Below are 20272 nucleotides of genomic sequence, written 5' to 3'. Positions count from 1 at the left end.
TTTTCCTTTTATATATGTTCACTCTTCTAGTTTACATTGCTGTCATTCTCCTATCTCTCCTTGATGATGACTGTATTTCCTCTTTTATTTCACTTCCATTATTAATACCTAAGAATGTGATAGATAAACTTGAAAAACATTAACTTAGAAAAAAATCTATTTTTTATAGACTGTGTGGTAATTTACTAGATAGTATTCTCAATCATTTAAAGAATTGAGATGTAGGAAATACCTCTTCAATTTTCCATTCTTTCTTTTCTGGTTTTGTTTCTAAGCTTGCTATTTGTAGCCTGCTTTGTTGGCAGCACAGTGGGTCAGAAAAAGGACAAACTCATTCTGCATTGCAATCAGTTTTGAAAATAGTGATGAGTGATTGGAATTCAGATTATTTTAGCATGTGTTTTATTAGACAAATGTGATTTAATGGAAGACCGGCTTTTATAGAGAAATGTTACATTTGCATTCTAGCTGAAATGCATGAGGAAGAAAGTGTAACCTATCTTTAAATTACCGAGAAACACAAATCCACCTGGGCAAAAAATCACATGCTTATGTGCAGATTACATCTGAACTTCTTGGCAAAGTGAAAGTTACCTAAAACTTGTTTTTAGTATCGTACACTTTCTCAAACTGATTATGATGCAGGACAGTTTTTCTCTGATCCAATTTTTTTAATTACTGCTTTCAGTAGTAAAGCAAGCATTTGTGGAATATTTTATTATTTTTATGCTAAATGTATATACGTTTTATAAAAAGTCTGTTCATGTTGTTATTGTTGTTTCCAGACTAGTTGATTTTGACATCCAGAGTTTGACATTTTTCCTCCCTTTCGGTTGTATCCTCTTTTCCAAACGTATCGAAAATCACATACCTCATATTATTAAACAAGATATCATTTAAACTTCTTTACTTGTAAACATCCAGGTAAGAAAAGAACCAGAGAAAACTCCAGTACCCACAGTGATAATTGCCACAGACAAAGTCAAAGAACAAGAACAAATATCAAGAGCTAGAGAAGAAATATCTACCAGACACGAGCAAGTGCACATTGCTCATGAACAGGTAAATAAATGTTACAGATGTTTAGCTCATTGTTATACTCTAATAAGTTTATAAAAATCTCATTCTTCATCAAATATGCTACATGTCTGCTCTGCTTCTTTATGAAGAGAATATTACAAAATCAAAACTTCGTAGAGCAAGGTATTCCAGATATAGCCCCAGCATTGCATGTCCAGCTCTTCTGACTTCATAGCAGCTCCATCTACAGAGGAAGAGTGCAGCTGCCCTTCCTACAGATCCTTTAAGCATTATGGCTTTTATTGCCAGGGTACTCAGAATTTCATCTGATGCTTAATGACCTTTGCTTTTTGTCTGAAAGTAGATTTCTGAAGATAAATTGTAAAGGTTATCTCTCATGATATGATATTAACATGTGGAGTTTGATTTAATGAAGTTTATATTTGTGTGAGGACTGAATGCATCTGCTAGACCATATTGTGGAACCATTCTCTGTTGGAGTAACCGATGAAATAGTTCCATCTACTGATGGGAGTAAATATTAAGTTAGTAACACTCATTTTTATGCAAACAGTTTATACAAAATGTAACAATGATATATCACAATTAACTAGGAAGTGGGAAGGTTCCTCTCTAATTCACACACAGATTAATGCAATATGTTAATGACTTTGTATGTACTTTGTTCAGATAGCATATACGATAGGCTATAACTTGGTCTGTACAAAGGAATTATTTCATTTCTCAGGTGATGTTTTTCTCTTCTTGATATACATTCTGAAACCTTATCCTACTTTCCCAAAAAGCTGTGTAATTTTGACAACAGACATAATCAATTACTGTTATTTTTCTTTACCATAAAAACTAGATAAGAAAGGAAGATATGAAACCTTCTGTACCTAAGGTAGTAATTACCACTGATAAACCTAAACCACCGGTCATAATATCAAAAAGTAAAGAAGGAATTGCTACCAAACAAGAACAAGTGAGCATAACCCATGAAAAGGTGAATAGCACTATTACAACCATATTTGGTGTTTTATCCTCTCTTCTTTACAAACCTTATGTGTCCCTCAAAAAATACTAACTATACATTTCCAGCTCATTTTTTTCTGAGATTTATTCCACTTACAAACTTTTAGAACTACTGTTAATTAGATTATATTATTCCACCTCTTTCTTTCTCTCCTAACTGTTTTCATTAATAAGATGCCCATAATTCTCTTCTGACTGACCTTTGGAATGGACTGACTCCTGAAATGCATTTAAGTTTGGGGTTTTTTTTTCAATCATTACTTTTATTTAAATAGGCATCAGGGTGTAACAATACTTACCAGTATACATATAATACAGAGATGTGTGCAGTGCACAAGCATCTAACCCCTTAATTCTTCTTTCTTGTTCCCATTCCAAAATGTTTTCCCATTGTTCAAATATTTTTCAAGATCATATGTAACTGAAACTTTTATTTCTGCTATAATTATTAGATTAAAAAGGAAGCTAAGAAAACTACTGTAGTTCCGAAAATAATTGCCACTGATAAAACCAAAGCACCAGTCACAGTGTCCAGAACTAGAGAAGAAATTACAGCCAAGCAAGAACAAATTCATCTAGCTTATGATCAGGTGAATATAGCTGTTGCAGATGTGAAATGCACTGTTACAGTTTGTTTTATCTGCAAACCTCACCTCTTAAGAGCTACTTGGGTACAATAGAATGCTCTCAAATCAATTTCTGATAGCATATCCGTTAAGGGGGATGATTGTCAAGTAACAGAGTTAGTGTGATTAAATTTCTAGTGATAAAGAGGATTATGTCTCACCCTGTTAGGAAATGCCACTTTTAAGACTACAGTCATATTTCTCTGTGAAAGCCTACTCCCTACCAATGGCTTTCAAGTAATGTTTACTTTTTCAAATTTCTGATTCTGCAATCTTTTTTTCGACAAGATGAGTCCTTGCAATTTTATGGCTGTCAGATGAAACAACCTCTCTCTATTAAGGTTTGAATTGTATTGTTCTTTGTACAACACAGACTTTAACATCCATTCAAGTCTGTCCAGTTTATTACTTCTGACAATCAGACACTTGTTGACACTGCTTTGTTCCAGTAGGACTTCCACAGTAGAAAAGCTTTTCTGTTATAATATAGCCAGCAACTCTCATATGTGGAAGAAAAGCATAGATGCCAAGAGCTTTTATTTAAAGTCTATTTATCTGCTTTGTTAGAAACATATGGTACATTCATAAAATACTTTTATAAAATATAATTAAAAGAGCGTAGCATATAAAACTCACTCAGAGGAGTCAGACTGCTAACAGATTACAGTTACTTGTTAGATTATGTAAATTTAGGGCCAAATTCAAGTTGGTAAAAACGATTTTAAAATCGGCAACGATACTGAATAAAAGGTTGCCTAAACACTACTTTAATAATAAAACAAAATCTCTGTAATTAATCACATTTTGGCCTCACTCAAGTTATTTTAGTTTAAGGTCATAATGGTTTTAAAATCAGCATGAAATTATCTATTAGTTTTTTTCCTATCTACAAGGCATACATTTCATATGTTCTGTTGCTATATCCAGATATATTACTGTTATTACTGTAATAATAAACACTAGTAGTAATCATCTTATGACCTACTGTTGGCTGACTGGGAAGAAATTTGGACCCTGATAACATAGAAGTTAACAGTATTTGTCAGGTATTAGAAACAAATAAAAGTCCTGATACAAATGCATTATTTCCAATTTCTCAGAGTGCTCAATTTTCCTTCTTTTGTAAAATCATTTAAAATACATTAGCACTGAATTAACAGATATGCCTGTGGTAAAAATTTTTATAGGTATATTCCTTAGTTAATACATTCACATCAGATGCTAGACACATCTCTACATTTTTTTAGTAGCATCTAACAGTTATATGGAGCTGATGAGCATACCAATTTTAAAATTATGTGCACATCTACATACCTGCCATACTCTTGATGTTCACATTAAAGCATTAAAAGTAGGCTTGCATACAAATATTGATATTAAAGCTGCACAAGCATAGATATGTTCTGAACATGCATGGATAGAACTTAGAAAAAATATGTCTATATTTGAATCTACTGACTCTGAAGTGTATTTATGGGTGAACACATTTGATGTTTACATCAAATAGGCCTATAGGAAAGATGCGGACAATCTTTTTAGCAAGGCCTGTTATGACAGGACAAGGAGTAATGGTTTTAAAGTAAAGGAGGGTAGATTTAGACTGCATATAAGGAAGAAATTTTTTACAATGAGGGTGGTGAAGCAGTGGAACAGGTTGCCCAGAGAGGTAGTGGAGGCCTCACACCTAGAAACATTCAAGGTCAGGTTGGCTGGGGCTCTGAGCAACCTGATCTATTTAAAGCTGCCCCTGCTCACTGCAGGGGGATTGGGCTAGATGACCTCTAAAGGTCCCTTCCAACCCAAAGCATTCTATGATTCTATGATTCATTATTACTTTTCATATCTATGCACTCTCTCTGTCTTGAATATAATTTACTGAGCATTATATTTGTAAGTATTTGCCAGATGTGCAAGCCTTTAATATAACAATGAATATTTGTATAAATTTTGCCAATGTTATCTGTAGACTGAAGCTGGAAAAAGGGCTGAAGCTGTAGCTACAGTTGTTGCAGCAGTTGATCAGGCACGTGTTCGATCACCCTGGGAACGAGAACAAGCAGATGAAGCCTATGTAAAGAAGAAAACTCTGGAATATGGCTATAAAGAGCACACTGTAACAGACCGTGTTGCTGAGGCCCCAGCAGAACGTCATGTTGTCACTAAAGAAGTTAAAACTGTCTATGTTCCTCCTGAGAAACATATCTCAGCTGCTGAAAAGAAGGAAGTTCATATTTCAACAGAGGTTAGACTCAGTTTACATTGCATTCTTTTCCAAAAACTATGTCCCATTGAAATCTGTTTCAGTTTGGAGAACAGCATCACATTCTCAACAACTTTTTTCATTGCTTTGTGTAGGTAAAAAGAGCAACAGAAACTAAGACTGAGAAAACAATTCATGTTGAACATCCGCGACCCCGCACAGCAAGTCCTCACTTCACAGTCTCCAAAATCGCTGTTCCCAAACCAGATCATACATATGAGGTAAGAAGTGAAAACTGTATCCAAGAAGAACAGCGTGCTCATTTATAATAACCAGCAGGTCACCCATTCCATTTGGTTTTCCTCTCAGTCCAGTATGGTGCTTTCCTAGGAAGAAGAAGAAGAGTTGTATGCTCTCTACAGTTGTTTTTGTTGGCTTATTTGACAGCTTTGTTGGCTTGTTTACAGCAGTGCTGTAAACAGACACATGAACTGCTAAGATGTGATTTGTAATTACTAGTTATTTAAACAAGCTTTTCATCTGTTTAAGGATGCAGCTTCAATACTTCATGTCATCCAGTGAAATCATAAAGATTTGTCATGCAGCTTATGTTTTATAAAGAGCAGAAGTATCCCTCTTCAATCTTATTATGTGAATCAGTTCACTAGCCCATTGGAAACAGTGCTTCTTTTTTCCTTGCAGATTACTAAGATAATTTTTGAAACAGAAAAAATCCAGACTGCATAATATGACACCATCCATTTTTAATGTAATTTTTTTCCTTCTTCTGGCTCCTTCACATAATATTAAAAGTTTCTGTTTAATTTTCTCATTCAAGCATACTTTCTCTCTTCACCTGGACTTTAAAAAGGAACTGTTTTTTCCCTCAAACATAATTAAACAGTATAAAAATTACCTAAAATTTCTTTCTCTTTAAAGATTTATGCATATTTTCCAGTTATTACACCTACAATAATGTTTTGAAATCTCTTTGGTTATTTTAATCACGACAGTTATGTAATTAGTAGTATTGTTTACTGCAGTATCAGACTGGTTAAATGAAAAGCTAAAGCCTCAAGTGAATAAATTTAGAGGACATTTCTCATGTTGCACTTAAGAGCTTCTTGACCATTTAAAGACCAAATTCTAAAGTAAAAACAGGAAAAAAATTTGAATGTTAGACACATCAAAAACAATACAAGCATATTATATCTCCAGTATTCTACTACTGTAATCTAAAACTAGAAGGCATTTTTGTATATATAACTTTTGCAGTGTCAACAAATAAGTAACTAAGAAAGCGATTGGTGCGTATGCAATTTGCTCGAGAAATATACTGCCTCCTTTGAAAACAAGAGAACAACAAAGCTATAACTCTTTCTCTTCTGTTCCCTAGGTTTCAATAGCTGGATCTGCCATGGCTACTCTGGAAAAAGAGCTATCAGCTACTTCCGCTGCGCAAAAGATCACCAAGCCTGTGAAACCACCTCAGCTAAAGCCACATGAAGTCAGGATAAAAGCAGAGCCAGTTGCCCCTCCACACTTTCCCTTTGGAGAGGCTGCTGAGACCTATAAAAGTCGCTATGATGTTGAGACTAAAAAAGAGACAGGTGTAAGCATTAAAGGTGAAGCAGTGAGGGAAGAACACTTGGTGTTGCGGAAAGAAGGTGAAGCAAAGGTATGTTATTAAGCAAATTTCCATCACTTTGACTGACTTTCATCTTGAAAACGTAGCATAGCCTCACTTGTTTGCTGTTTCCTCATCACGATTTTCCACTTTCATAGCATTCTGCTATATTTACACAAGTATTTCTAAGGACCCAAAATTTACCTATGACAAGCAAAGAGTTCTCTTACGTAATTTCTTTTCTTATCTAAATTCTGCTGTTTATGTCCTTGGCTTTGTTAGGTGTTTATTAACTGTGCTTTAAACAACCTAGGTGACAGAAACTGCCAGAGTTCCTGTGCCTGCCGAAATCCCTGCTACTCCACCCACCTTAGTCTCAGTAAGTAATTTGTATGTAGATTAGGGGAGTTACACTATGTTTTCACCCTTTTTATATTCTAACTTTTATCTTTGAAAACCTGACCACAAAAATTTGGCTTTATTTAATCTTTTTAATCCTGTATTAGACTTACTCAGCCATACAATTTCTCTCTCATACAAACTATTCTGAATGTCTGTTATGGGGGTGATTCTTCACAATTATGTCACATAGTAGTTTGACCTTTGCTGCAGTGAAACAATTTCTCACCATGATCTGCGTAAACATCAACCTACCTTTTCATTTTCTTGTTAATAATGGTAATGTTCAGAGATTCCAAGTCCAGTTTCAAACACTTCCCTTTAGAAAATGCTTCTTTTTTTCCTGGATACACTGCTGAACAGAATACTGTTTTGAAGTAGACGTTAAATTTTCCATTCAAATAGGTTTTTAGTTATTTAAATGTCTGTTTAGTAGTGAAAATGTATACTGACTGTGATACTTATCTTTTGTCATACAGGGCCTCAAAAATAAGACTGTGACTGAAGGTGAGTCTGTGACACTGGAGTGCCATATCTCTGGTCATCCTCAGCCTACTGTGACATGGTACAGGGAAGACTACAAGATTGAGAGCTCAATGGACTTCCAGATCACTTTCAAAGCAGGGCTTGCTCGCCTTGTGATTCGTGAAGCCTTTGCAGAAGACAGTGGAAGATTTACCTGCACTGCTACCAATAAGGCTGGGAGTGTCAGCACATCTTGCCACTTACACGTGAAAGGTAAGTATATTTATTACTGTAGGAAAATTACAATTTTGTTAACTGCATATTACTTGTAACTTAGACATTTTGTCAGCTCCCAAGTAGAACTATGCCTTGAATTGTATTCCAGGGCTGTTAGGTAACAAGGCTGTAAGAATATGAGGAAAAGGCCAGTTATGAGCCAATGGAGACTCTTAACTTGCTTCCTCAGTGGAAGTACCTGGCCCTCTGAGCCAACTAACTACTTAACCTTCTCTCTCTTTGTGTCAACTAAACTCACTGCTTAAGCACTATTAAAGTATTTTAAAATCCACTATATCATATTTGCCTTGCAGTTTCGGAAGAAATTGAGACTCGAGAAACCATTTCCGAGAAGGCTGTTACAGAAGAGAAACGGTAAAGTTACTTTCCTAAACAGACTGCTCCTACTGTGGTCACTAGTTTCTTGCACTCTGTTTATGAGAGCTTCAGACATCAGCTCACTTACCTGCACTGGAATCTTATTTCAGCTACGTGGAGACAAAGGACATTGTAATGGAAGATGTCTCTGCTGCAGCAGAGGAAGTATCAGGAGAACCCATACCTCCTTTCTTCATAAGAAAACCCATAGTACATAAATTAATTGAAGGTGGGAGCATTATTTTTGAGTGCCAAGTAGGGGGCAACCCAAAGCCACATGTCTACTGGAAAAAAGGTGGAGTTCCTTTAACGACTGGCTACAGGTACTTTGAATACAATGCACAAAAACTATTTAAACATAATTTTTAAGAATATTTAATTGAAAATACCATAATTTTGATTCCATTACTGATGCTGAGCCAAACATCATCACCGATTTCTGTGAAATTTGATTTTTGAAATGGAAAAATCATAGGATTGTGTCTTAATGTGACACTTTAGAAGGCTGCTAGGTTTTAAAATATGAATATTCAAAAGACCATAAAATAAGAAATGCTTCATATCCTTAAAAACAAATCAGGAAGAAGTTTTGCATTTGTTTTATTCTGTCTATGAAATGTTTGCATTCTGTCTATGCAAATGTTGTCTATAGAAAGCAACACACTTTCTAGTGAGAAAATAAATACATTTGTAGCATTCTTGAAATATATCATGCTATAATGACCCCTCTTAGGACCAACTATGTGCACAAAGCATTCTACTCTGTCTGATAACTAGATCTCTGATATTTCAGTACTGATGTTTGCATCCCATTTATTTTAGTGACAACAGAAAGTAGACTTGTACAATAGTTTCAGCATGGTTACTTTTCCTACACTGTTCTGCAGATTCATTGAGTGAAAGTTACCTGCAAAAGTTTCTCTTTTTTTGTCTTGTACAAGTCAGGAGTGATTCTGATTAATTTATATAACTTAAAGCAATTCACTAAAAAGTCTGTTCATCAGAGCTTGTACTTTTATGTTTTCTATAGATACAAAGTGAGTTACAAAAGAGAAACCGGGGAATGCAAACTTGAAATTTCCATGACTTTTGCCGACGATGCCGGAGAATACACTATTGTTGTTCGTAATAAACATGGAGAAGCTTCTGCAACGGTCTCCTTACTAGAAGAAGGTACATAGTAGTTTAAAGAAATGGGAAAAATATTTCTTAAAATTAACTTTAAAATGGGAAAAAAGATTTTAAATTGTGCTGCAATTCTTTGCAGCTTAGTTTGGTCAATTCAAGAAACATGAAACATAAAGGGAGATCTGGTGGCTCTGTTGCTGCAAGACAGAGTATTTGACATCGGGTTCTTGAAAGACTTATATTCTTTGCTAGAATGTGTAGCTATAGGAACCTTCTTCTGTTGACGTCCATAACAGTCTACATAACATACGACATTTAGGGAGTGATGTGGGGAAAGGAGGTTAATCAAGTAATAGGTTGTCCTATTGCAGGGAAAGAAGTTAAGTTAAATTTTTTTTCAATTGTCCTTGTAAAAATGCATGAAAGTTTGCAGGAGTCAGAGCCGTGGTGAAGAAATTGTAAAATAGTCTCTACCTCTACAGGCGCTTCGACTTTAAGAACTAGAACACCTAAATAGCACAGTAAAACTTTTACCTGTTTATAAAGCTCATCTGAGGGCATCAGTCTTTGTATTTTATTGCTGTTTGTATTTCATTGGTGAAACAGACAGAAACTCTGCTTGAATCACCAGAAACAGTAAAATAAGTTTATACCTGTTTTCTCTATTCAATCCAATGAAACCCACAAAAACTTATCAGAGTTAATGTGTTCTTAATTCTTAGCTGATTATGAAGCTTTCATAAAATCGCAACAAGAAATGATGTACCAAACTCAGGTGACTGCATATGTACAGGAACCTAAAGTGGCTGAGGTAGCCCCAGCTATTTCATATGGTGACTTTGAAAAAGAATATGAAAAAGAACAAGCCCTAATTAGGAAGAAAATGGCAAAAGATACAGTGGTGGTCAGAACTTTTGTAGAAGATGAGGTATGTCTACTACCCCACACTCATTTTGTATACTGATGTTTTACCAGTACAAATCACTTCTTTACAAGGTCATTATCTGACACACAGAACTAATGGTCTTGCTTTTCTGTATAGGAATTCCATATTTCTTCTTTTGAAGAAAGACTAATCAAGGAAATTGAACTCAGAATTATTAAGACCACCTTAGATGAACTTCTTGAAGAAGACGGAGAGGAGATGATGGTTGATATTTCTGAATCTGAAGCTATAGAAGCAGGATTTGATTTAAGATTAAAGAATTACAGAACCTTTGAAGGCACAGGAGTTACTTTTCATTGCAAGACGACTGGATATCCATTGCCAAAGGTACCCCAAACCTGTATGACACTAATCTATTTAAAAAACCATCTGGTCCTCTACTTGAAAAGTGCCTTAACATCTCATTGTCAGGCATTTTACATTCTGCATAGAAAACAGCATATCTCAAAGGAAATCCAGTCTTTAGTTTTTATATCAAGCTGAACTTCTATTTCATCCCTTAATAGAATAGTGTTAGGTTGGTTAGCCAGTTCAGGGGTAGGTTAGATTTACCAGTTAAGTTGGTCTTGCTTCTGAGTATCTCCAAGTTAGCCCACACAAGTGGGTAACATAGTAGCAAGGCCAGTCTAGGTTACTTTGCTCGTCGTCAAAATGGGCTTTATATCAGGTTCTAGCTCCAAAAATTGTGTTTCAGGCTACTGTGAAAGCATGTTACTTTAATCTTACTTATTTCACGTAAAAATGTTAATGTTACCACATACACATGGGCTGTGACGATGCATCAGCTGAAAAATAGGAAGTTGTAATATGTTGTATGCATGAGTCATTACTAGATCTTTGTCTTTAGGAGAGCTGATATAGCATTCCACTGTTTCTTTCCATGCAGATTGCATGGTACAAAGATGGTAAACGCATAAGGCATGGAGAGCGCTACCACATGGAAGTTCTGCAAGATGGCAGTGCCAGTCTGCGTTTGCCTGTTGTTTTACCTGAAGATGAAGGAATTTATACTGTCTTTGCCAGTAATATGAAAGGAAATGCCATTTGCTCAGCAAAACTCTATGTTGAGCCAGTTGCACCCACAGCAACTCCAGGGTATATGCCAGGACCAGAAGTTATGAGAAGATACAGGTAGGTACACATTAATATATAAATTTCATGAGACTTCACTCTGCTGTGATAGACAGTCCAAAAACTCATTACACAGCAGCTAAACAGCTTAAGTTATTGGAGTCTGCATATCTCTAGAGAAGTTCTAAATGCTGTTTTCATGGCTTATATTGATTTATGTGCCAACTCTTTGTCTGATTTGCCTTCTAAATGAGCAATGCAGGTCCCACCATTCACATGCATATCCAGCCACAGTATCAGATTTACAACCTCAGCAACCATATTTATTTCTTAAAGTACTCATGTTTTGGAAAAAAAAATCCTCTGCACTTGGAATTTTAGTACTGTGTGCAACTCTTACTTCCCACCCTTGAAATAGCTGTATTTCTATGACAGAGAAAATCCAGTGTTGCCATGTACTGTGTTCTGCCTCCATGTACATACACACACATGCACAAATGTACACAGGATTACATCCACATCTGTACAGTATCCAAAACCCCAAAATTTTCCTGGATATGGTGTATCCTAATATTATTCAGCTATACAAATAGCTGTCAAAAACCTAAAGAAAATTGACTACAAATAAAAATTAATTTTGTCTCAATTTCTCACCTGGATAAATTAGTTAACCTCTTTAAAATAAATTATGCTAAAGGAAAAAGTTGAACTCTGTTTATCATGTCAGACCACTGCTATATGACATTGTCATACACATCTGTTTTATCTTTTCCTTCCAGGTCTATTTCTCCACGGTCTCCAAGCCGGTCTCCTGCCCGCAGTTCTCCTTCTCGTTCTCCTGCCCGCAGACTAGAAGAAACTGATGAAGGACAACTAGAGAGACTGTATAAGCCAGTTTTTGTGCTGAAACCTACATCGTTTAAATGTTCACAGGGGCAGACAGCAAGATTTGACTTAAAAGTTGTTGGCAGACCTATGCCAGAGACATACTGGTTCCATAATGGTACATCAGCCTCATTTTCATCCACAAATAGTCTTAAAAACCAATCTTATATGCATTTTACACCTTATTGAGACAGTGTTTTGAGTGCAACTTTTTTTTTTTTCCATGTGTGTCTGCAGGTCAACAAGTGGTTAATGACTACACCCATAAAATAGTGATTAAAGAAGATGGCACCCAGTCATTGATCATTGTTCCTGCTATGCCTGATGACTCTGGAGAATGGGCTGTAATTGCTCAGAATAGGGCAGGCAAAGCTTCAGTCTCAATGACACTGACTGTGGAAGGTATCTACCGTGCATGCTATTTTTAGGAGGCTGGGGAGTGTTTCTTATTAAAAACCATGGTTATGTCATTTCCTCTTGTGATAACTTACCTTCGTCCTTTCAGCTAAGGAAGACCTAGTCAGACCACACTTTGTGGAAAGGCTGAAGAATGTTAGTGTAAAGGAGGGCTCTAGATTGGAGATGGCAGTGAAAGCTACTGGTAACCCTAATCCTGACATTGTATGGCTGAAGAACAGTGACATCATTGTACCTCATAAATACCCCAAAATAAAGTAAGCATTTTTATTTTGTTTAAATAGTAAAGGAGTTAATAATCACCATCCTGGGAAGTGCCTCCTACAGTGTGCTGAATACCCTTGCTTGCATAGAAGGGATTCATAAGGACTTAGTCCAATGGCTGCTGAAGCTACTAACAGCTTCTGCATTGCAGCAAGGTTAAGAGATATAAAGTATCTTGTAGGACTCACTCCATTTTTTTCCAGCTTGTGTATTTGTGTATTTTGTATTCTGCAAAGCCAATGCTTTTACAACAGAGATTTAGGGAACGTTTATCTGTCTCTGATTTCAAAGTCCTCTGCAGGCAAAACTGCCATTGAATTCAAGACTGGTTTTTATTATCCTTATCTGTTTGATTCTTAGGCACTACACTCATAACATGAATAAACATAAACAACATGTCTAATTCCTCCAGAGATTTGTCTTTGGAGGCTCTGACCTAATTTTGGAGAAGGGCAAAAATGAATAACAAATAAGTGCAAAAAAGTTAAAAGAAAATTGTTTTAATATTTCAGGATTGAGGGAACCAAAGGGGCAGCTGCCCTTAAAATTGAATCTACTGCCCGGCAAGATGCTGCATGGTATACTGCTACTGCTATCAATAAAGCTGGGCGGGACACTACTCGGTGCAAAGTAAATGTTGAGGTTGAACATGCAGAACCTGAACCAGAAAGGAGATTAATCATTCCAAAAGGAACTTACAAAGCCAAGGAGATTGCAGCACCAGAGTTAGAGCCTCTCCATTTGCGTTATGGTCAAGAGCAATGGGAGGAAGGAGATCTCTATGACAAAGAAAAACAACAGAAACCATTTTTTAAGAAGAAGCTCACATCTTTAAGGCTCAAGCAATTTGGACCAGCACACTTTGAGTGCAGGCTTACACCAATTGGTGACCCAACCATGGTGGTGGAGTGGTTGCATGATGGTAAACCCTTGGAAGCAGCTAACAGACTCCGTATGATCAATGAGTTTGGGTACTGTAGCCTAGACTATGGAGTAGCCTATTCCAGAGATAGTGGAGTGATCACTTGCAGAGCAACTAACAAATACGGTACAGACCATACATCTGCTACTCTGATTGTGAAGGATGAAAAAAGCCTTGTGGAAGAATCCCAGTTGCCAGAAGGCAGAAGGGGACTACAGCGAATTGAAGAGTTAGAAAGAATGGCCCATGAGGGTGCTCTTCCTGCAGTTGCAGTGGACCAAAAGGAAAAACAAAAACCAGAAATCGTTTTGGTTCCTGAACCTGCAAGAGTCCTGGAAGGTGAAACAGCACGATTCCGCTGCCGTGTGACTGGCTATCCTCTGCCCAAGGTCAACTGGTACCTCAATGGACAGCTCATCCGTAAGAGCAAAAGATTTAGACTCCGTTACGATGGAATCTACTACCTGGATATTGTGGACTGCAAATCATATGACACAGGAGAGGTGAAAGTAACTGCAGAGAATCCAGAAGGCTTTATTGAACATAAGGTGAGGCTTGAGATCCAGCAGAGGGAAGACTTCAGATCTGTTCTTCGTCGTGCTCCTGAACCCAAACATGAGCCTGTAATGACAGAACCTGGAAAACTTCTCTTTGAGGTACAGAAGGTAGACAAACCTGCAGAGGCAACAACCAAAGAAGTGGTGAAACTGAAAAGGGCTGAAAGAATCACTCATGAGAAGCTTTCAGAGGAATCTGAAGAGCTGCGTAGTAAATTCAAGCGTAGGACAGAAGAGGGTTATTATGAAGCCATCACTGCTGTAGAACTTAAGTCTCGCAAAAAAGACGAATCATATGAGGAAATGTTAAAAAAGACAAAAGAAGAACTTCTGCACTGGACCAAAGAGATCCCAGAGGAAGAGAAGAAAGCACTTCCTCCTGAAGGCAAAATCACCATTCCAACTTTCAAACCAGAGAAGGTTGAGCTTAGTCCAAGCATGGAGGCTCCCAAGATATTTGAACGAATTCAAAGCCAGACTGTAGCCCAGGGGACAGATGCACACTTCCGTGTGAGAGTGGTGGGAAAACCAGACCCTGAGTGCCAGTGGTTCAAAAATGGTGTGCAGATTGAAAGGACTGATCGTGTGTATTGGTACTGGCCTGAAGATAATGTTTGCGAATTAGTCATCAGAGATGTGACTTCTGATGATTCTGCCAGCATCATGGTGAAAGCAGTCAATATAGCTGGTGAAACTTCTAGCCATGCTTTCCTGTTAGTACAAGGTAATTTAAATTCCCTTACTTTTATGCTATCATAGTGTGTTAAGTCTATATGGCCAGTGCACTGTTGATTCATTGCATATCGTTTTGCAGCCAAGCAGTTAATCAGCTTCACCCAGAAGTTACAAGATATTGTTGCTAAAGAGAGAGACTCCATGGCAACGTTTGAATGTGAGACATCAGAACCCTTTGTCAAAGTGAAATGGTTTAAAGATGGAATTGAGATTCACTCTGGAGATAAATACAGGATGCACTCAGACAGAAAGGCTCATTTTCTTTCTGTACTAGCAATTGAAATGTCTGATGCTGATGACTACAGCTGTGCACTGGTGGAAGATGAATCCATAAAAACTACTGCAAAGCTTACTGTTGAAGGTAAGAAGCACACAGCTGAATACCATGCAGTACTGTTAAAGTGAAATCAGCTTCAGGAAGAAATAGAACAATTTAAACTGATGTCTAATGCACTAAGGAATGTTCAAGCTACTTTCACATTCTGAGAATCCAGTATGAAAGTTTGGAGCTATACTTATGTAAAAAGGTTACACCATATATATATTAATTTCCTTAGGCTCATTTAGTAAGAAATGTTTTCATCACGAGTATCTAATCAAGCTTATTCATAAATGTAATTATTTTTGCCTGTAGGTGCTGTGGTTGAGTTTATTAAAGAACTTGAGGATGTTGAAGTACCAGAATCCTTCTCAGGTGAACTTGAATGCGAGGTTTCCCCAGAAGATGTGGAGGGGAAATGGTATCATGGCGATGTTGAACTCACTTCTAATCATAAATATGTGATTGCATCCCGCCGTGGTCGTCAAATCCTCACTATTAAAGATGTTAATAAAGATGATCAAGGAGAGTATAGCTTTGTTGTTGACGGAAAAAGGACTCATTGCAAACTGAAGATGAAGCGTAAGCATTTCTAATACTTATACTGTCTCTATATTATAGCATCTCTCTATATTATAGCTACATCACTATATTCCATACTGCCTTAATATTCAATATTCTGCTTATCTGTTGTGACGATTAATTAACTTCATTTCATTCCACAGCTCGTCCAATGGTTATTCTTCAAGGACTTACTGATCAAAAAGTCTGTGAGGGAGATATTGTACAACTGGAAGTTAAAGTCTCCCTAGAAAATGTGGAAGGTGTCTGGATGAAAGATGGTCATGAAATTCAATCAAGTGATCGTATTCACATTGTGTTGGATAAACAGTCACACATGTTGCTGATAGAAGATGCAACAAAGGAAGATAGTGGAACTTACTCTTTCAGTGTTCCTGGTCTTGGACTCTCAACCACTGGACGGATCACAGTGTACAGTAAGTCATTATCATGATTTTGAAGGTGTGTTTGATTTTGGGGTCCTTTAGGATTACTTCTTAAAGGCATAGTTTTTTCATTATGAATATTTTTGTAACTTGACAGGTGTGGAAATAGTGGTACCTCTAAAAGATGTTCATGTAGTCGAAGGAACAAAAGCTATTCTCGAATGCAAAGTTTCAGCACCTGATGTGTCTTCCTCCAAATGGTACCTAAATGATCATCAGATAAAGCCTGATGAACGTGTACAAGCTGTATGTAAAGGCACTAAACAGAGGCTAGTGCTTACCAGAACCCATGCTTCAGATGAAGGACATTATAAGCTAATGGTTGGCAAAGTTGAAACAAGTTGCAATGTCACAGTTGAAAGTAGGTTTCCTTTAAGATGCACAGTTCTTTGTGAAATTATTTCTTTAAATACAAAACTGTGGAAGCAACTAATATATTTGTAATGTATTCTTTTTATAGAAATTCGGATTATTAGAGGTCTTCATGACATCACCTGCACTGAAACACAGAATGTATCCTTTGAGGTCGAGCTCTCCCATTCAGGGATTGATGTAATTTGGCATTTCAAAGGCCAAGAGATCAAGGCTGGTCCTAAATATAAAATTGAAGCACATGGCAAAACATACAAATTGACAGTGGTGAAGATGATGAAAGATGATGAAGGAGAATATGTATTTTATGCTGGAGAGAAGAAAACATCTGGAAAGCTTATAGTAGCAGGTTAGTAGGGTTAAAGTCCAAGATTTTTATTTCACTGTGATTTAAAAACAATGCTCAAAGTACTGTATTTTGTAATGGTAGCAATTGTGCTGTTTCTGTGCTTTTCTTGTCTGTACCTTTTTCTCTGTTCTCCTTGCTCTTCCCCTTATCTTTTATGATTGGTATAATTTGAATTCAATAAAGCTTTTACGTAAGTGCTTATATATTTTGCTAAATCAGAGCCATAGTATGGGATGCTGTAGGATGCTTTTGACGTACTTAATGCAGAAAAAAACCTTTTTTCTCTTGAATATTCAGTATACCTTTGCTGATAATAAATGAGAATAACTAGGATAGAAGTAAGAAACATCTTTTTGTGATGTTCAGGTCACATTCTATTCTTGATTTTTCACAGAACTCAGAATGTATAGGGGCATGCTGCAAATTAGGGCAAAGAATTCCAGCACCAACTTTCCACGTGGTTGCATTTCTGTAGGGGGGAAAATTGAACAGCAACACAACACACGCATGTGTTTTTTCTTCCCAACAGGTGGTGCCATTTCAAAGCCTCTCACTGACCTAACTGTGGCTGAGTCCCAGAAAGCTGTTTTTGAATGTGAGGTGGCAAATCCTGAATCAGATGGCCAGTGGCTAAAAAATGGTAGACCATTACCTCTGACAGATCAGTACCGTGCTGAATCTGATGGTGTAAAGAGAAGGCTCAACATCCCTGCCACGAAACTGGATGATATGGGTGAATATAGCTATGAAATAGCAAGCTCAAAGACATCTGCCAAACTGAAGGTTGAAGGTCAGTATTTTTTATAACTAACGGAGGTCTTTAAAACTCAGTCCAGCATCACTCACTATGTCTTGGATCAGGCCCTAAGGTACAAGCATATTTTGCTTCACTTTCTGAAAATATTCTTATATAATGATGCACTTTCTGAGGTGGCAAACTTACTGTATTTTGGAGTATCTGTATTTGGAATTTAGCCTGGTATTTTAATAAAAACACATTTTATTAAAGGTACGGGCTAGCAGGTAGAAGTTCACTCTTTGCTAGTTGTGTTTAGTAAACATATCAAATAAAAAAACCCTTTTCTCATGGATGCTACAAGTAAATGTTCCTTTTTGTGTTCCAAGCACACCACTTCAGTGGAAATGGTATAAATCAATATATACATACTAGATTTTAAAATGAAGCACCATGATTCAGTTTTATTAGGATTATTGTATTTACTATAATTTCTAATTTTGGTCTGTCTTTTTTTTCCCTAGCTGTTAAGATAAAGAAGACACTAAAGAACTTGACTGTGACAGAAACACAGGAGGCAGTTTTCAGTGTAGAACTGACCCACCCTGATGTGAAAGGAGCTCTGTGGATTAAAAATGGTGTTGAACTTGAATCAAATGACAAATATGAAATTTCAGTGAAAGGAACTGTTCACACACTGAAAATCAAACACTGTGTTGTCACTGATGAGTCTGTTTATAGCTTTAAGCTTGGAAAGATAGGAGCAAATGCCAGACTTCATGTGGAAAGTAAGTCAATCTGGTTTGAATATTTGCTTTAATGTGTGGTTTGAAATTCAAATCAAACACGCTGCTGAATCTTGCTAACTTTTTTTCTCAAGCTGTCAAGATCATCAAAAAGCCGAAGGATGTGACTGCTTTGGAAAATGCTGTTGTCTCCTTTGAACTGAGCGTATCCCATGATACTGTACCAGTCCGATGGTTCCACAAAAATGTTGAGCTTAAACAAAGTGATAAATACAAGATGATCTCTCAAAGGAAAGTTCACAAACTTATGCTACATAACATATCTCCTGCTGATGCTGGGGAATACACAGCTCTTGTTGGGCAAATTGAGTGTAAAGCAAAACTGTTTGTGGAAAGTAAGTATTGTAAGTTTGTAAGAATGTAATTGTATGAATTGCTACACCAACTCATATTGAACAACTTGACCTGACATTTCATAGCCTTTTATCCTTGCTTTTTTTCACTCTTCCACACATACTGACTTTTAAAAAATGCTTTTTTTTTTTGTCCTGTTTTTTTTCCCCTATTAGCCATACACATCACAAAGACCATGAAAAATATCGAGATCCCTGAGACCAAAACTGCCTCTTTTCAATGTGAAGTTTCTCATTTCAATGTGCCTGCTGTCTGGTTGAAAAATGGTGTGGAAATTGAAATGAGTGAAAAGTTCAAAATAGTGGTCCAGGGGAAACTCCATCAGCTCAATATCATGAACACAAGCAGTGAAGATTCTGCAGAATACACATTTGTTTGTGGAAATGACAGAGTCAGTGCAACTCTGACCGTAAAACGTATGTAAAAATGAAATTAACCAGAATATTTTACAGTTACCAATAATAGAGTTTGTGTTAATACATGTACTGGGTGCAATTCAGACAAAACCAGCACTGTTGCAGAAGTATTTTCAAATAACCCTAAACAGCCTCAATTACATTTTTAAAAGAGAACTAGAAGCTGTGAACGTGAAAGTCAGATCCTGGATTCTTCTGTTTGGGCCAACATGCCTAAATGTCCAGTCACCATAGGAGACAGAATTTTGATTCCTATGTCATTCAGAAGTTTGGGGAAATTTAATTGTAGTATGGATTCTGGACACAGAGCCTTCCTTTTAATATTACCAAAAAATCAGAATCTGTCTTAAAAGACTTTTAAACATCTCTGATCCAGTTAACATGTGTTTTAAATAAAGCAAAACAGAACAAAAGGTCCCAAACCATGTCCGTTTCTTTTCTTTTAGCCATCCTAATTACCTCCATGCTAAAAGACATCAATGCTGAAGAGAAAGATACAATAACATTTGAAGTTACTGTTAACTATGAAGGTATCTCATATAAATGGCTAAAGAATGGGGTAGAAATAAAATCGACTGATAAATGCCAGATACGAACAAAGAAGCTCACACACTCCCTCTCCATAAGGAATGTGCATTTTGGTGATGCTGCAGAATACACTTTTGTTGCTGGAAAAGCAGCTTCATCAGCCACTTTATATGTGGAAGGTATTTGCCCTCTTCATTTGTATATTTAGTGACTTCTAGTGGCTTAAATAACATCATGGTACTCATTCTACTTTTTTCCTGCCCTAGCTCGTCACATTGAATTTAGGAAGCATATTAAAGACATCAAAGTTGTGGAGAAGAGGAGGGCTATTTTTGAATGTGAAATTTCAGAACCTGACATTCAGGTCCAGTGGATGAAGGATGGACAAGAACTCCAGATTGGTGACAGGTAAATGATTACTTCTACACCATATT

The 20272-nt window shown here is 36.8% G+C and overlaps 1 protein-coding gene across 1 annotated transcript in view; it reads left to right on the top strand.

Annotated features, from left to right (window-relative positions):
• The window catches only part of TTN (titin), a 242336-nt gene that overhangs the window by 8111 nt on the left and 213953 nt on the right, over positions 1-20272 (top strand). The window contains exons 9-37 of the mRNA XM_075710465.1: positions 925-1062; positions 1889-2026; positions 2508-2645; positions 4648-4923; positions 5037-5162; positions 6278-6559; positions 6822-6887; positions 7387-7645; positions 7963-8023; positions 8137-8349; positions 9057-9199; positions 9877-10082; positions 10197-10427; positions 10987-11231; positions 11951-12174; positions 12294-12467; positions 12571-12730; positions 13250-14940; positions 15031-15312; positions 15586-15852; positions 15996-16268; positions 16375-16638; positions 16738-16998; positions 17528-17788; positions 18259-18522; positions 18615-18875; positions 19050-19310; positions 19757-20017; positions 20105-20246. Of these exons, the coding sequence (XP_075566580.1) occupies positions 925-1062; positions 1889-2026; positions 2508-2645; positions 4648-4923; positions 5037-5162; positions 6278-6559; positions 6822-6887; positions 7387-7645; positions 7963-8023; positions 8137-8349; positions 9057-9199; positions 9877-10082; positions 10197-10427; positions 10987-11231; positions 11951-12174; positions 12294-12467; positions 12571-12730; positions 13250-14940; positions 15031-15312; positions 15586-15852; positions 15996-16268; positions 16375-16638; positions 16738-16998; positions 17528-17788; positions 18259-18522; positions 18615-18875; positions 19050-19310; positions 19757-20017; positions 20105-20246 (7568 nt within the window). The remainder of the gene's footprint in view (positions 1-924; positions 1063-1888; positions 2027-2507; positions 2646-4647; positions 4924-5036; positions 5163-6277; positions 6560-6821; positions 6888-7386; positions 7646-7962; positions 8024-8136; positions 8350-9056; positions 9200-9876; positions 10083-10196; positions 10428-10986; positions 11232-11950; positions 12175-12293; positions 12468-12570; positions 12731-13249; positions 14941-15030; positions 15313-15585; positions 15853-15995; positions 16269-16374; positions 16639-16737; positions 16999-17527; positions 17789-18258; positions 18523-18614; positions 18876-19049; positions 19311-19756; positions 20018-20104; positions 20247-20272) is intronic.

Source organism: Pelecanus crispus, chromosome 5 (genome assembly GCF_030463565.1).
Source record: "Pelecanus crispus isolate bPelCri1 chromosome 5, bPelCri1.pri, whole genome shotgun sequence".
In the NCBI taxonomy this organism is placed as follows: domain Eukaryota; kingdom Metazoa; phylum Chordata; class Aves; order Pelecaniformes; family Pelecanidae; genus Pelecanus; species Pelecanus crispus.
This window is presented reverse-complemented; position numbering and strand designations above follow the sequence as displayed.